Source organism: Betta splendens, chromosome 10 (assembly GCF_900634795.4).
Source record: "Betta splendens chromosome 10, fBetSpl5.4, whole genome shotgun sequence".
NCBI lineage: Eukaryota > Metazoa > Chordata > Actinopteri > Anabantiformes > Osphronemidae > Betta > Betta splendens.
In genome coordinates this window covers 15,156,175-15,169,647 of record NC_040890.2, presented here as the reverse complement: position 1 = coordinate 15,169,647, position 13,473 = coordinate 15,156,175, and the positions used below count along the sequence as shown (strand labels likewise).

At 44.2% G+C, this 13,473-nt stretch overlaps 1 protein-coding gene across 12 annotated transcripts in view; it reads left to right on the top strand.

Annotated features, from left to right (window-relative positions):
* The window catches only part of diaph2 (diaphanous-related formin 2), a 279,374-nt gene that overhangs the window by 109,103 nt on the left and 156,798 nt on the right, over positions 1-13,473 (top strand). For all 12 annotated transcript variants that reach the window (XM_029164826.3, XM_029164824.3, XM_029164823.3 and 9 more), the window contains 2 exons: positions 1,775-2,140; positions 4,531-4,645. In XM_029164826.3, coding sequence (XP_029020659.1) covers positions 1,775-2,140; positions 4,531-4,645 — 481 coding nt within the window. The remainder of the gene's footprint in view (positions 1-1,774; positions 2,141-4,530; positions 4,646-13,473) is intronic.

Below are 13,473 nucleotides of genomic sequence, written 5' to 3'. Positions count from 1 at the left end.
TTAGTTCTGCCCCCCTCTTCGTATTCTGTAATAAATTCAACGCTAGGTTTGTCTGTCAGCTGGATTCAGTGCATCTAATTTAAATGAAGTAAATGATCAAACACAGTCATTTAATCTGCATGTTCTGATTCTACTCCAGAAATTGTGTGTGTTTGATACAGTAAACACTTGATTGTGATTAATATGTCTTTGTTTATTGATGGAGATGAGCTTGGGCCATAAGGTTAATCACATCAGCCACTATTCTCACATCCTCACTGAGTTCAGACTAATCATAACAATTTATTCTATATGTATTTCACCAGTGGCTACTTGCAGTGTGTACCACTACTGCACTGTACCTCCTTATGTTTTGTATAATACATACAGTAGAGATTAATGTGTTCCCATATGCCCCACTGTTGTATAAGACTAAGTATACAATGGTAATATATATAACTTCATCACAGATGGATCATTTTTAGTTTGGATGTTTGTTTTTGTTCTTGGGAAGGAAGTGCTGGTGGCAATGATATTGGATCCCAGGGGTTCTGTAGACACTGGGCTTATTACTGGCTAGACTAGAGCGAGGCAGAGACTGGGGGAGAGAGGGAGACTCTGAGGGCCCTCGGTATGGAAACAGTTGCGCTCTAATTTAGCAGCTAATTTGCTTTCATTCTCTTGTATTAATCTTGAAAGAGAAAACGGGCCACGAGGGCTCCAGACTGACAGACGTGTAATCATTGTTTGTGGATTTTCACTGAAGGGCTCTGGGCGATTTGGGTAAGGAGCTCCTTGCAGAACACCTTTTTAATTTTGGCCCTAATAAACAAACTGCCAATGCCATTATGTAATGAAACACTTCCTAATGTCTTTAAATGTAAAGCCAATCACATTTTGCACAGACAATCAAGTGACTGGGGAAATGGACATAGTGGGAGATTGGTTTTTGAAATGAGAAGGGCAGGCGGAAATGCTTTTGGTCAGAGCAGCAGCTAATCACCTGTAAAGATCAAAGCGCGTGCGTCTAAGCTCAGGTTCCGCAAAGGTTGTTTTTGCTTTTTTGTTTTTCCTCCACCATCTTCGGCACCTGTTCATGTGTGATAGTGCAGACGTGTCAAATGACTCAACGGCTTTGTCTTATCAGTGGTGGGTCTCATTAGAACCCTGTCTAATGCTTAATAGCCTGCTATTGTGAGGACTCATGATGATGAAGGCCTGTGGGAAGCAACATTCTTATCTGTTGTAAATGAAAATGGTAGCGAGTAACAGGTTTGCTCAGTATGAACATACCTACGATTAGGAATTAATGAACACAAAACACTGACCTTTTACCTGATCCAGTGAGAAGCACGTTATGCTGATTCAAGTCTAAAATCGGCAACCGGCAATTTTGGGCATTTTCATGAGGCAGAACTGATGATATTGTAACTGTAATTTGAATAATTCATATAATTAATTAAATTCCAACAAAAAATTACCAATGATATAACTGTGATATTAAATGAAGTTATTGTTATCTTGAGCTGCATGTTTACATGGCGTCCAGGGCTGGAGCATGCGCTCCCACTGGGTTCCTTAGGCAGTAATTGGTTTTACAATCACAACTGTTGGTTTTAGACAATTATTATTTATTTATAAGCTTTTTGGATGAATTATGTGGATGAAAGGAAGTGTTTATTTATATAAGTCCTCAAAGATGCTTTGCCTGAATGCAAATGTTCTGACTCTATTTGCTCCTCATGGCGTCACAACCTCCTGTGTGCTCTCCTTTAACCCCATCCTCTCTTTGCAGATTGCAGCGGGTCCGACAGCGCCTGGAGCCCCACCTCCGCCGCCTGTACCAGGGGGCGCGGCGCCTCCTCCCCCGCCGCCTCCACCCCCACCGCCACCTCCACCTGGCGGCTGTCCTCCCCCCCCTCCCCCCCCTCCTCCACCGTGCCACGCTGGCATTCCACCACCACCTCCTCCCCCGGGTGGAGGGCCCCCTCCTCCCCCTCCACCCCCCGGCTGTGGACCCCCGCCTCCTCCGCCGTTCTTTGGGGGCCCGGGCGGGCCTCCACCCCCTCTTGCACCGCCTGTTGTCAAGCTGCCTTATGGACTGGAGCCCAAGAAGACCTACAAGCCTGAAACCACGATGAAGAGGCTTAATTGGACCAAGGTACAGTAACCAGGGCTCACTGGATCCTATATGCTCATAGTCCCGTTGGTGATGTGACAGTGTGGGGAAAATGGCTTCACAGTCTTATTTTACATCAAATATTATGCAGGCTTTATACATTGACGCATGAAAATGCTTAGGCCTGGCTTTGGAGGATTCTTGAAGTAACCCTACACAATGCGACAAAGGAGCAGTGAAGATCCAAACTAAAAGGAGCTCTATTTAAATGCACTCTTAATCTAGTCAAACAACTGTACAGCCACAGGCCACACTGTTCTACACTGAGCAGCCATTTCAAAGGATTCGGCAGTAAACAATTTTCTCTGCTCGGGTGTCCTTGGATTTGCACATTCTTAGCACAATTGAAAGGAGACCGGGTTGTGTAACGATCCATCACATTTGAATACAATTTCAATAGGACATTCTCCTGCATGCCAGCTCTATTTTACCATAGATAATTTATCCATCGCCTCAGGAGTTCTTAGCATTAATGCGATCGGTCTTTGCCTATACTTGTCTGACCTTGCGCTTTAGTCTTCAATTACTAACAACAACCAAAACAGCCCAGTTCTTTTGACATCCTGTCAGCGTGGCGCATTACATTTATCAATTTCAGTGGAAATATGCCATGTATTAAAAAGGAATTTTGATTTTTGTTGATGTGTTGATTGCAATTGTAGGTAACTTTCTTCTCATCAACAAATAGATGTTTAAAATGTTCCTACCAGATGTGGATGACGTGTTAAGATTTGAGTTTGAGCAGTAGGTGAAATCAGGAGCGTTTCCAGGCTGGGTGTGTTTTTGTGCCTACATGTATAAATGTTATTGCTAATTGCTGTTGTAAAACCAGTGTTTTGCCCATAGGCATCGACTCAGCGTTACCTTATCTTGGGCGTCTGGCACATAAGATTTGTGTCCATGTGGTGGAAATGCCGATTGTTCGTATAGAAACAAGTTGATGTGCAGGTGCATTAACCTTTTCTCCACCGGAATCGTACTTTGATGCAAATGAAATTCATAACCACCTGAGGGAAAACAATTTGCTTTGATTAAGAGGTGCAAGAGTCGTCTGTCTCCTTGGTGCAGCAGATGGAGGTATAGGTTTGCCAGGGGCAAGTGTAATTTGGTTGTATAAAAGTGGAAGCAAACGGGAAAAAAATCCTTTAGTTTTTAAATTTTTCCTCTAACTTACATCTCCTGTTTTCACTTATTAATACAAGTTCAACAAGAATTACACAAAATGCAGGAAGTTAAACCTACATGATACAGTAGCTGTGTAGGTTTGAGGTTAAAAGTCACCTGACTGTAGGCTTGACTAGCATTGACTGTAAATTATTGTAAGTATGATGTAAAATCTTTATATTGTGGTGAGCACAGTGTGACAACCTGATTTCTCAATTCTTTGAGAGAAACAGGCCTTAAAAAATAAAAATAACAAGTATTTGAGTATAATGATAATTATACTGGAACATCTGAGTACCGTAGGTCAAAATGACATGATAGCATTTTGGGCTTTTTATTAGTATAATCACAAATTACACTCTTGTATGTCTATGGGACCGTATGAGAGCAAACACAGCACTGAGGCACAATTATCTAGAACCCATGTTAAAGTTTCATAAGCCTCATTTCAACGTTCCCATTTCCTTCCAGTTAGTGTGCAGCTTTGCTCTGGTTGCCCAGCCTCAGCGCTGCACACACCTCACCCTGTGTGTAATTACAGTAGTTCTAAAGAGGTTAACAGCGCTGCTAAAACAGGCCAGCTACCAGTGCAGGCCCTCAATAAACAAGCTCACCAAAAGCTCATGGCAACAGATGCACTGTAGTGTCAGGCGTTATTAGCCAGCGATAACTGCCACGTATCACAATCAGGGTGGACTCCAGCGCGCTTCTGTCGACTGAGCAGCACGGAGAGGATGAAAGAGGAGGGGCGCTCCTGTGGCCTGCTGTCATTTCACAGACAGTAGGTTGTTAGAAGCAAATGGGAATTTAGAACAAAACAAGCTAAACAAACTGAGGTTCACTTATTCATCTGGAGCTTCCTTCAGTCCTCTGGGTTGGTCTCGTTCGTGGAGTCCGTCTCGACACGAACTGATGATTTAACCCTGCCTGCTTCATGGTCTTTTGCCTTTTTGCCACTTTGATGCTAGGGAGGAAGCACAAGGGCATGTGTGTGTCCACACACAGCAAAACACACACACACACACACACACACACACACACACACACACACACACACACACACACACACACACACACACACACACACACACACACACACACACACACACACACACACTCTCCATCTCCAGTGAGAAGTTTTTGAGTGGCAGGTTGTTAGAATGGCGGTCTCTGATTGTGCCGATAATGGAATCCTTGTGTCATTGCAGATAGTGCCTCAGGAAATGGCAGAGAATTGCTTCTGGATCAAAGTCAAAGAAGAGAAGTTGGAGAATCCTGACCTATTTGCTCAGCTCTCGCTCACCTTCTCCTCGCAGAGCAAAGGTAAGGAGGCGCCGCCTCTACTCAAGCCTCCCTTAATTAATCTCCCCACACGCTCCATTTAGCTTCTCCAGCGCTACACGTCTGGACACTTTCATCTTGTGACATTTAAAGACACAAATTTTCTCACTTAAATGTTAATTATCTTAAGACCAGGCACATTTTCCGCTAGAATTAAACAATACATGTGTTTTCTCTCGGCTCAAATCTCTGGGCCAATTAGTGCTTCCCTGGCTCTTGTTGCAGTGTTTTTATGTGTTTGTCTTTGAGAAAAGCTGGAGATGCTCTGTGGATGCACATGGCATTCTTCTCTGTACCCAATGAGTAGTTTCAGATGAGAGCGGCTGTGCACCCGTGTGGGTGTGCACAAACTTTAACTCGTACACTCTGGATATGTGTGAATTGAGAGCGGTTATGCTTGGTTTGCTTCTTGCCTTTTCCAGTCCAGTAGACCAGTCCTCCGTCGGGGAAGACGAGAGGCTTTTGTGAAGGAAGCTCTGAGAGTTCTCTTGTCCCGGCCAGTTTGTTTTGCAGACACACAACCAGGCTCCAGTACCTAACTTGTTGATGAATAACACAAGCAGCACAGAGCCAGATTGCGCTCTGTATGGAAGAGGGTCTGTGAAGGCACTTGATGTATTCTTCCCATGACAATTTGAGGGGTTTCCACTGCCTTAAATGTGTGTGCGTGTGCGTGTGTGTCTCTACTACACCCTTCTAATTCTAGGAGCAGTGGGAGGGTAGAAGCCAGAGCCCTGTCAGCTGCAAAACAGTCAAATCTGAGCTCTGTCAGGGCGTGTGGACATAACTATTCGGAATCTACCAACTTTTTCATATACCCATCGTCTGCTCGGGCACCAGTCAGCCTGCCAGCAGCTTCCTGCTCTGTCGTTCTCCCAGCACCCCGGTCTACAATCTAGGCTCATCTCTTTTTTGTTCTGTGAAATAAATAGCAATTTTCCCTCAGCTGCTGCGAGGTGATTTTCCAGCATAATACAGATGGAAGGAGAATGTGGGTAGGAAAGAACAGTTGTCGTGAGGCTTAATGAAGTGGCGGGGAAAGGCCTGGCAGGCATGCCACTCTATTCTCATCTCTCACCAGAGGACGTCTGCCAGACACTTTTTTTAACGTGCACTCGGTGACATTTCTGAAGTAGTTGGCAGTCAAATCTTTGTGACTTAGCAACACTTGTTTCATTTTTCAATTTTCCTTCCGTTCTCTACTGTGATTCATGGTTTATAATTAAGTGACATGTTTAACGTACAGTATAGTGTTAGTAAATCAGGGATATATTTGCAGAGCACAGCTGCTGCGTAATGCAATTTTAGAGCTTAAAAAGGAATTTCAACTTTTGTGTTTCATTTGCAGCTGCACAGACACGTGGCTTTAATTCAGCTTGAATGTCCTTTTAAATTCTTTATTAAATTCACTTTCTCACCCACTGGGGTTTAAGAAAAAAAAAAAAAACCTCTATAGATAGTCCACATTCCCGCTGGCAGGGTAGGAATTCATGATCCAGCATTTCCTGTGGGAGTTACCTTTGCTGGATCCCTATCAATTACCCCTGCAGCGACTTCACTGAATCAGCTCTTTTCCCTCCCTATTGTTGAAACAGAACATGATTTGCTCATGAATGAAAAATGCTGTTTAATGTTTGATATCCACACTTCCCACACCTCCCTCCCTGTTGGTGAAGTTGAAAGTCAGTGAGGGGCGCTTTGATGTGGATGGCGTTGCAGAACGGGGCCTTCCTTAAAACGTGATCCTCCGTTTGCTCCTCTCGTGCCTTCGCTGTCACGATTCGCGCAACACAGCTCGTTAAACACGCGTCGTCTGGAAATATGTACTGTAGCTGCAGGTTGCCTGAACGATTTGCCAGGAAGCTTCCACTTGGACTGACCTATATGGAGCATCACGTGCAGACGAGTTGTTTAACAGGTAATGGGGCAGTTTAAAGTTGTGTTGTGGCTGCAGGTGGAGAATCCAGGGCTTCTACAACATTAATTCCTGAGGCCTCATTGTGCAGCAGACCATAAATCTGCCCATGCTTGTTTGCCAAGCCTACTTTGTCTGGGGTGTTATTTTTTTACACAGATACATACTCGCCTTTTTTTCGGTTGCTGCTTTGCGATACCTCCATCTTCGCCACATCTTAGACGTGGATATTTATAAGTAAAGCGCTCTTGGAGGAGACTGGTGTATTGTGAAGGATGAGGCAAGCAGGTGTAAATGCCTTCCCCGCAGAGCTGGCCTCAGAAAGCGGTGCAAAAAGGCTGCTGTTAACTCCCCGTTTCTTGGGAGTCTTGCTTGTTACTTGTATTGTTGAGGAACAACACTTCGGCAGTAAAGGGGAAAAAAAAGAATCACTTTAACAGCCCCCAATTTTCAGATGCTTATTGCGCTCAGAGGCCTCTAAAACAACTGAGAATGCAAGACTGGCATCTCCCCCGCTGCTTTTATGAGTCTTACTGTTTAATGAGTTTTACCAAGAAAAGGAAATGATAATCAAGAGGGATTTCAAGCACCGCTTCAATCTCCTACAAGTGGCTTTTTATTTATTTTTTTCTTTGTCATTTATTATGAGATTGTTCTTTGGCTTGATTGAAAACTCAACGCATGGATCCGATCTCGCGTGTCTCGCGGATGAACGGCATCGTATCGTTTTTGTATGTGACTCAGTCTGAGTCACATACAAAGCCGGCGTCCATACTGTCCACTTCACCCTCGCCCTCTGTAAGTGAAGCACGCACCGACTTCTTTTTCCAGAAGTGAGAAAAATGCAAGAATTTCTCGCAGGTGAAAATGTGTTCCTCTTTAAGCTGCATCTCAGTGACTCGCGTCAAGGCGGGTATTTCACCTTGGGCACCATCGAGTTCTTTGTGATCACAAAATTGTTATCACCTGCCCAAAGATCTGAACAGTGTGTTATTGCAGACACGCGTCCTTATTTTGCTCTGGCTCCACGTCCCATTGTGCTGCATGTTTTGGACCTGTGTATGAGCCACATTACGGTTTATACTTTACAGTAACACTTTTCCCCCCTCTTGCTTTCTTCCTTGTATTTCTTTGTCTGTCTTTGCTCGGCTGTGTCCGCTTTTGGGTCTTTCGTTACCCTCTTCTCCATTGATTTGAAGTTTGTAGGCTTTTTTTTCCTCATACCCTCATCTCCCCTCCGTTCGCTTTATCAATCAGTGGGTTGTGGCTTTGCACGGCTCTCGGGATCAAATCAGATTCACTTCAGGATTGAATGCGTGTAGCCATGGCCCGCTGCATTTGAAAGGCAATTCATTCAGCTGGAACTTTGCAGTTCAATTTGAAACAAGATTGATGTTGGCAAACTTCACACGGCCTTTCTTCCAAAATGTTTCCTCCATTGCCCGCATCAATTGCTGACAGACAAAGGGCATATGCCACTTTGTAATGGTGATGTCTGGGCTTCTCAGTAGAAACAACACACAATGGAGAAAGAAATAAATGACTCCACAACAGTAGCTGCTCCTATTTATGCTGTTTATTTCAAAGTGCTAACAATATTCTATTAATGTTTCCCTACTGCTAAGTAATACACAAGGTTGAACCTCCTTTCCCAACATTTCCTTAGTGATAGCAAAGCCTAGGCCAACATGAACAGGCCAGCAAAGATGTTGCAGAGCACTAAAGGAAACAAATATAAAAAAAGAAACTGGTGAGAGGAAGAAATGCAGGCATCCAGTAATAGTAAACATCACTTCTAGAGCATTTTATTCTGAGGCTGTAGAATTCAAAGAATATCTTTATTCATTCAGATTATTAATCCAAAAATAAGTAAATGTTTGAAAAGGTGATGCATTAGTCACCTCACCCTTTACCTTGACTGCTTCCTTACAGTAACTCTTCCTAACACACACACACACACACACACACACACACACACACACACACACACACACACACACACACACACACACACACCACACACTCCCCATTGAGTGCATGTGGTCTGCTCCCTAGCAGATTCTCAATCCCTGCTACAAAGCCTCAGCAGCAGGGCGGTAATGACCCTGCCACAATGGCAGTAATGATGGAATCAGCAGGGGGCTTAGCTGGTTCTCTGACTCTCCCTAATAAGTCCCCTAATAACTCAGTTAACATCAGGGCTGACCCGGCCACCAGATCAAACACACTCACGCATGATCAGCCACCTCACGTGACACTCGGCCATCTCTCAGCTAGACAGGAAACCTGTTGCTGACCCGTCTGACGTCTCGGGACGTGAGCAGTCTGGCTCACGCAGCCCGGTACTGCAGCAACAATAAGTGCCAGTCAAAATATTTAATCCCTTTAAGCTGTATTCATTCACTAACAATATGTCTTGTTGATAGGAACCTTTGAAAAGCTTGTTTCTCTTGAAGAAAGCCATCCCAAGACTATTACTGGCACTCTGCCGTCTCAGATACTCACAATGTAATAAAGGCTTTTGTCTAATGAGTTTAGGCTCAACTCAAGACCCTACAGCCCACTGTGGGATCGTCTTCCTTGTATTAATAGCATGTGTACGACGATGAGCTTTTGATATGTTCCGTGTGAAAGTGTTGGGGAGTCAGGCTTGATGCTTCGCCACGCTTCCCTGGAGAACATGGCTGTTTATTACAGATTATGTTAATTGAGAGGAGGGAGCATCTTTATCCGGAGCTTTTCTTCTCCTGACATCACCCCTTTCTCTCCTCTTATCTCGTTCTGTCGGCGCGTGCTCCTGAAGCCTTCTCCTTGGCCGCGGCCGTGTCCATCTGGACTCGCGGCCGCCTGGCAAGAGAGCGCCCCCGCACTCCACCTCATTGTTCACCAGCTGCAGTCTGATCCAGCGGCGGGCATCGAGCATCCGGCGCAAACGTCAGAATAGACGGAGTGAGAGATAGAAGGGGATCATCAGGTCAACCACAGGCGCCCGAGTTTGTTTTTATTAGTAGTGTTGCCTCGGTGTAGTTGCCGTCCACCTGAGAGCACTGAATCTGCACTGCTGGCGAGGCACTAATCCGCACGGTCAGCGCTCGGCAGTCTGTGCCCTCCCAATGAATAAAACGAAGCGCTGGATCGCTGCGAAGCGCTTGGTCCGAAATTGTCCACAGTTAGCTATGTATTACATGAAAGAACAAGAGTTTGATGCTGTATCTGTCTTGAAGTAAATTAGTGATGTTGATATTATTTGCATTGTGTCTCAGTAGCACAAAAGGATGAATATAAATATGCTGTGTGAGTATTTTTGGCGTGTTCTTATTTTGGAAATCAGGATTAAAACACATAGGGTAACTTTGTGTATTTTCAAGAATGAGGCCATTAAAAAATATTTACTGCAGTAAAGAACAGAAAGATTGATTGACATTGCCTTGTATTTGTTCACTTAAAGCATACTTTAAATTTATTATTTATTTATTTTCATTGTATTTTTGCAAAAACTGTGAAAGACATTTTGGCTAGAACTTCATAATAATTAAATGTAAGGAATTTATCTAAAATAAATGGTTTATATTGCACAAATAGTGACTAAAAAATGATCACTGTCAGCCTTAAAATTCAGACGTCCATCCCGCCATATTTGTTTATTGTGACCGGTGTCAGTGAGTGCAGAGAGGATTTCTCTATTTTCCTGGTGAATTGTTTAGGCTCAGGCGCTTTCCTCACACCAGAAAACCCTTTATTTTAGATTAAACGGCCGTTATTTGAAGCAAACCAAAGAGGGTAGTGTCTAATTTTGGAAAAGAAAGGCCTCAAATGGTGGTATTTTCCTCAATTTGGAAAGGAGGCCATTAATTGCTGGCGCAGGCGGGAGATTTGTCTCCATAAAACACAAAACACCCTGATGCTCATTTCTCCCTGTTCGGGGCAGCCAGCCCACTGCGAACGTCTCAGCGTCGGCCATTTTCCCTGCTCGTTCCTGCACAATTTCAATAAATCACATATGAATGGAAATTACGGCCTTAAATATTAATGACAAGTAATTGGTTTATTGTAGGAGACCATATAATGTGTGTGCATCTGTGTCTGTGAGAGAGCCTTCCTCCCGTTCCTACTTTATATTGCCTTGCTGTGATGTCCCACTGATTTTAATCTTCTCTTCTCAGATGAGAGCCATTCTGGCTATCGCTGTGCACTTTAACTTTAGCCCTCTGAATATTAGCTTCCTTTGATACCTGCCGCTTGCAGCCTCCCAACTCTACACCCTGCTAACTTTTATGTGCCTTCAGGTACAGGGTAATGTTCAATGTAAAAATAAAACTCCCCTGTGCATCTAAATATTTTGTTTATTTTTCCGTTGTGATTGCTCCTTTAGGATAATTTCAGAAAAACCCTGTTTTGAGTCATGTTTCTGTTCCCATGTTAGCGCTTTATCTGCTTCTCTATTGGCCATCAAATGTGTAAAGGTTTGGCTCGGTTTGTTTTGCAAACCATTCATAATTTCTTTAGTTTTACTTGGTTAATTTGAGTTGATATGATATTTTATAGTGAACAACAGAACCTGCAGGGTCTGCGTTGTATTAGAGCGACTGTATCTGAGCGTGTGTTCAGTCCGATTCACCAGCTCTGCCTCGCGGCCTAATTGACTGATAGGATGCCTATCGACAGTGGGGTTGCCTTCAAAAGGAGGACAGTGTCAGCTGTGCCACCGGAGCTTCTCACATGGAAAAGCCCCAGTGGAGCTTCGTTAACTCACCCCTGTGATCCCAGACAGCAGAATATGGAGTGCATAACTAATCCAGCCCAGAAGTACGAGTACACGAGCAGAGTACAAGGTTTTAAACGGAAATGCGTTACAGAACGTGTGACGGTGGTGCTGGACTGGCATTGTGTGGACTTCATTATTCATTGGTCTCCTCCTTGGATGATACTCTGCAATGATTCAGTGCATTTATTCATGATAAAAAGGTTAAACATGCAGTGTTTATCATCAGGAAATCAAAGTACAGTGTATGTATTATTTTTGTAAGTCTCAGAGTGATTCAGTCACACTCAAGATTTTATTAGCAACCTCAAGGGCTTCGTTTCCATTCTTCCTGTCAGGTATTAATTTCAGGGGCTGATAGCTTTACTCCACTTAAACATTGTCTGGCTTCTTTTTACTTTGATGGGCCTGTAGACACTGTTTTTCAAGCTGTTACAACTCCGCCACCCGCTGTATTTCATAATCTCCTCTTAAATGAGATCGAACACAAACTCCGTCGGCCGCACAGTTAACGAAATTCATCAGCTGTAATTGCAAACGTCGTCCTCGTATCTCAGTTTTTACACTTGTTGTCTAACTTCTGCCTCTCTGCGAGCACTTTAAGCCTGGCTCCATGTTGACTGGCGGTCCCAGCGCGGAGCAGGGAGCGCAGGGAGCTTCCTCCACCAGCCGATGCAGTGCCCGGCGGGGGGCGGCGGCCTGTCGGGTTTGTTACATGGCACTGAGTTTAATTTGTCTTCGGGCCTCTTTGGTTAAATTGTCTCGCGGCTGCAAGCGAACCAGACACTCCCACAACAGTGTGGAAAGAGACGGCGGCGTCGTATGCAGCGTGCGTATGCAATCAGAGCCGTCCGTGTTCAAGATGGTGCCTCCCTCAATGTAAAAAATCATGACTCCTCACACCGTGTTGAGGCAAATTACTGCACAGACAGGGAATGTTGACAAGGAGGGAGAGAGGTATACACAGAGCAGTCTGATTGCACACAGATTCACAGAAACACTCTGCCAAAGCTGAGAACACTGGGGCTGGAGACCTGCAGCCTTGTGCTGCAGCAGTGTCGCCTCGTATTCTAATTTAGCAGAATATTCTGAGTCTGTGTGACCTGTAAAGGTTTTTGTCCCATCTCTGTTATTCAGAGAGGCAGAGAAGCAACAGCATCTTATAGATTGCAGAGAATAGGTGTTAGATGTTAGTTAGCAAGGACGTGTTCTAATAGAAAGAATATTAAGTTCAAGGATGGAAAGTCAAGTCACCTGTGGATCTTCTCTCCCCTTGATTTCCAGCGTTCATCTGTGCTGCTCATTTCTTCCTAAATGAATATTTGTGCAGGTACCCTTTGATTTGTATCTTTTCGTTTCCCCTCCTTCCTGTCGTCCCCCTTCAACGTGAACTTGGTTTCTCCCCCCATTTTCCTCCTTGTTGCCTCACTGCAATATACACAGCATGCATATTTTACATCTGTCTGTATGAATATTTGCCTTTTTTCCCCATCTCACTATCAATTTTCAATCTTATCTTGAAAAAATAAAATAAAAGAAAGAAAAGTTTCCTCACTTTTACTTCCACCGCCGTGAGTTCTGTCTCTAATGAAGGACTGCTGAAATAACTTTTCAAAGTGTTGGTTGGGTCATTTGAATATTGTCGTGTTCAAATCTGAGGATCCGGGCGCGCAGGTTATTGTTATCAGCAGATGAATCACATTCACATTCATTTTTTTAGCGTCTCGCTACCAAAGCCTTGAGAGGTAACACTTTCTCTGAACTGCAGCATTTGCAGAGTGTTTCTTGCTTTGTTCCTCCTCTTTTGACCATGTTTTATTAAACGCGTGGTGTACTGTTGAAACGCTGCAGAGGAATCTAAAGCCTGTTTAATGTGATAAATGTGCAGAGGTGTGAGCGCGCCTGACGTTAAATGAGAGCCATTGCTCCTGTGCGTCCGGCTGTGAGGCTGTCCTCGCTTTCCTGTGGCGCTGCGCTGTTATTGCACCTTTTATTTCCCCCACACAAACTCAGTAACACTCCAGGTTGGGAGGAGAGTCACAGGAATTAGCATCTGCCCTTACGGAATCCAGAGGCCGGCCGGTTTTCCCTAACCGTGCACGCGGTCAGAGTAAAATACACAGTGTGCAGGCA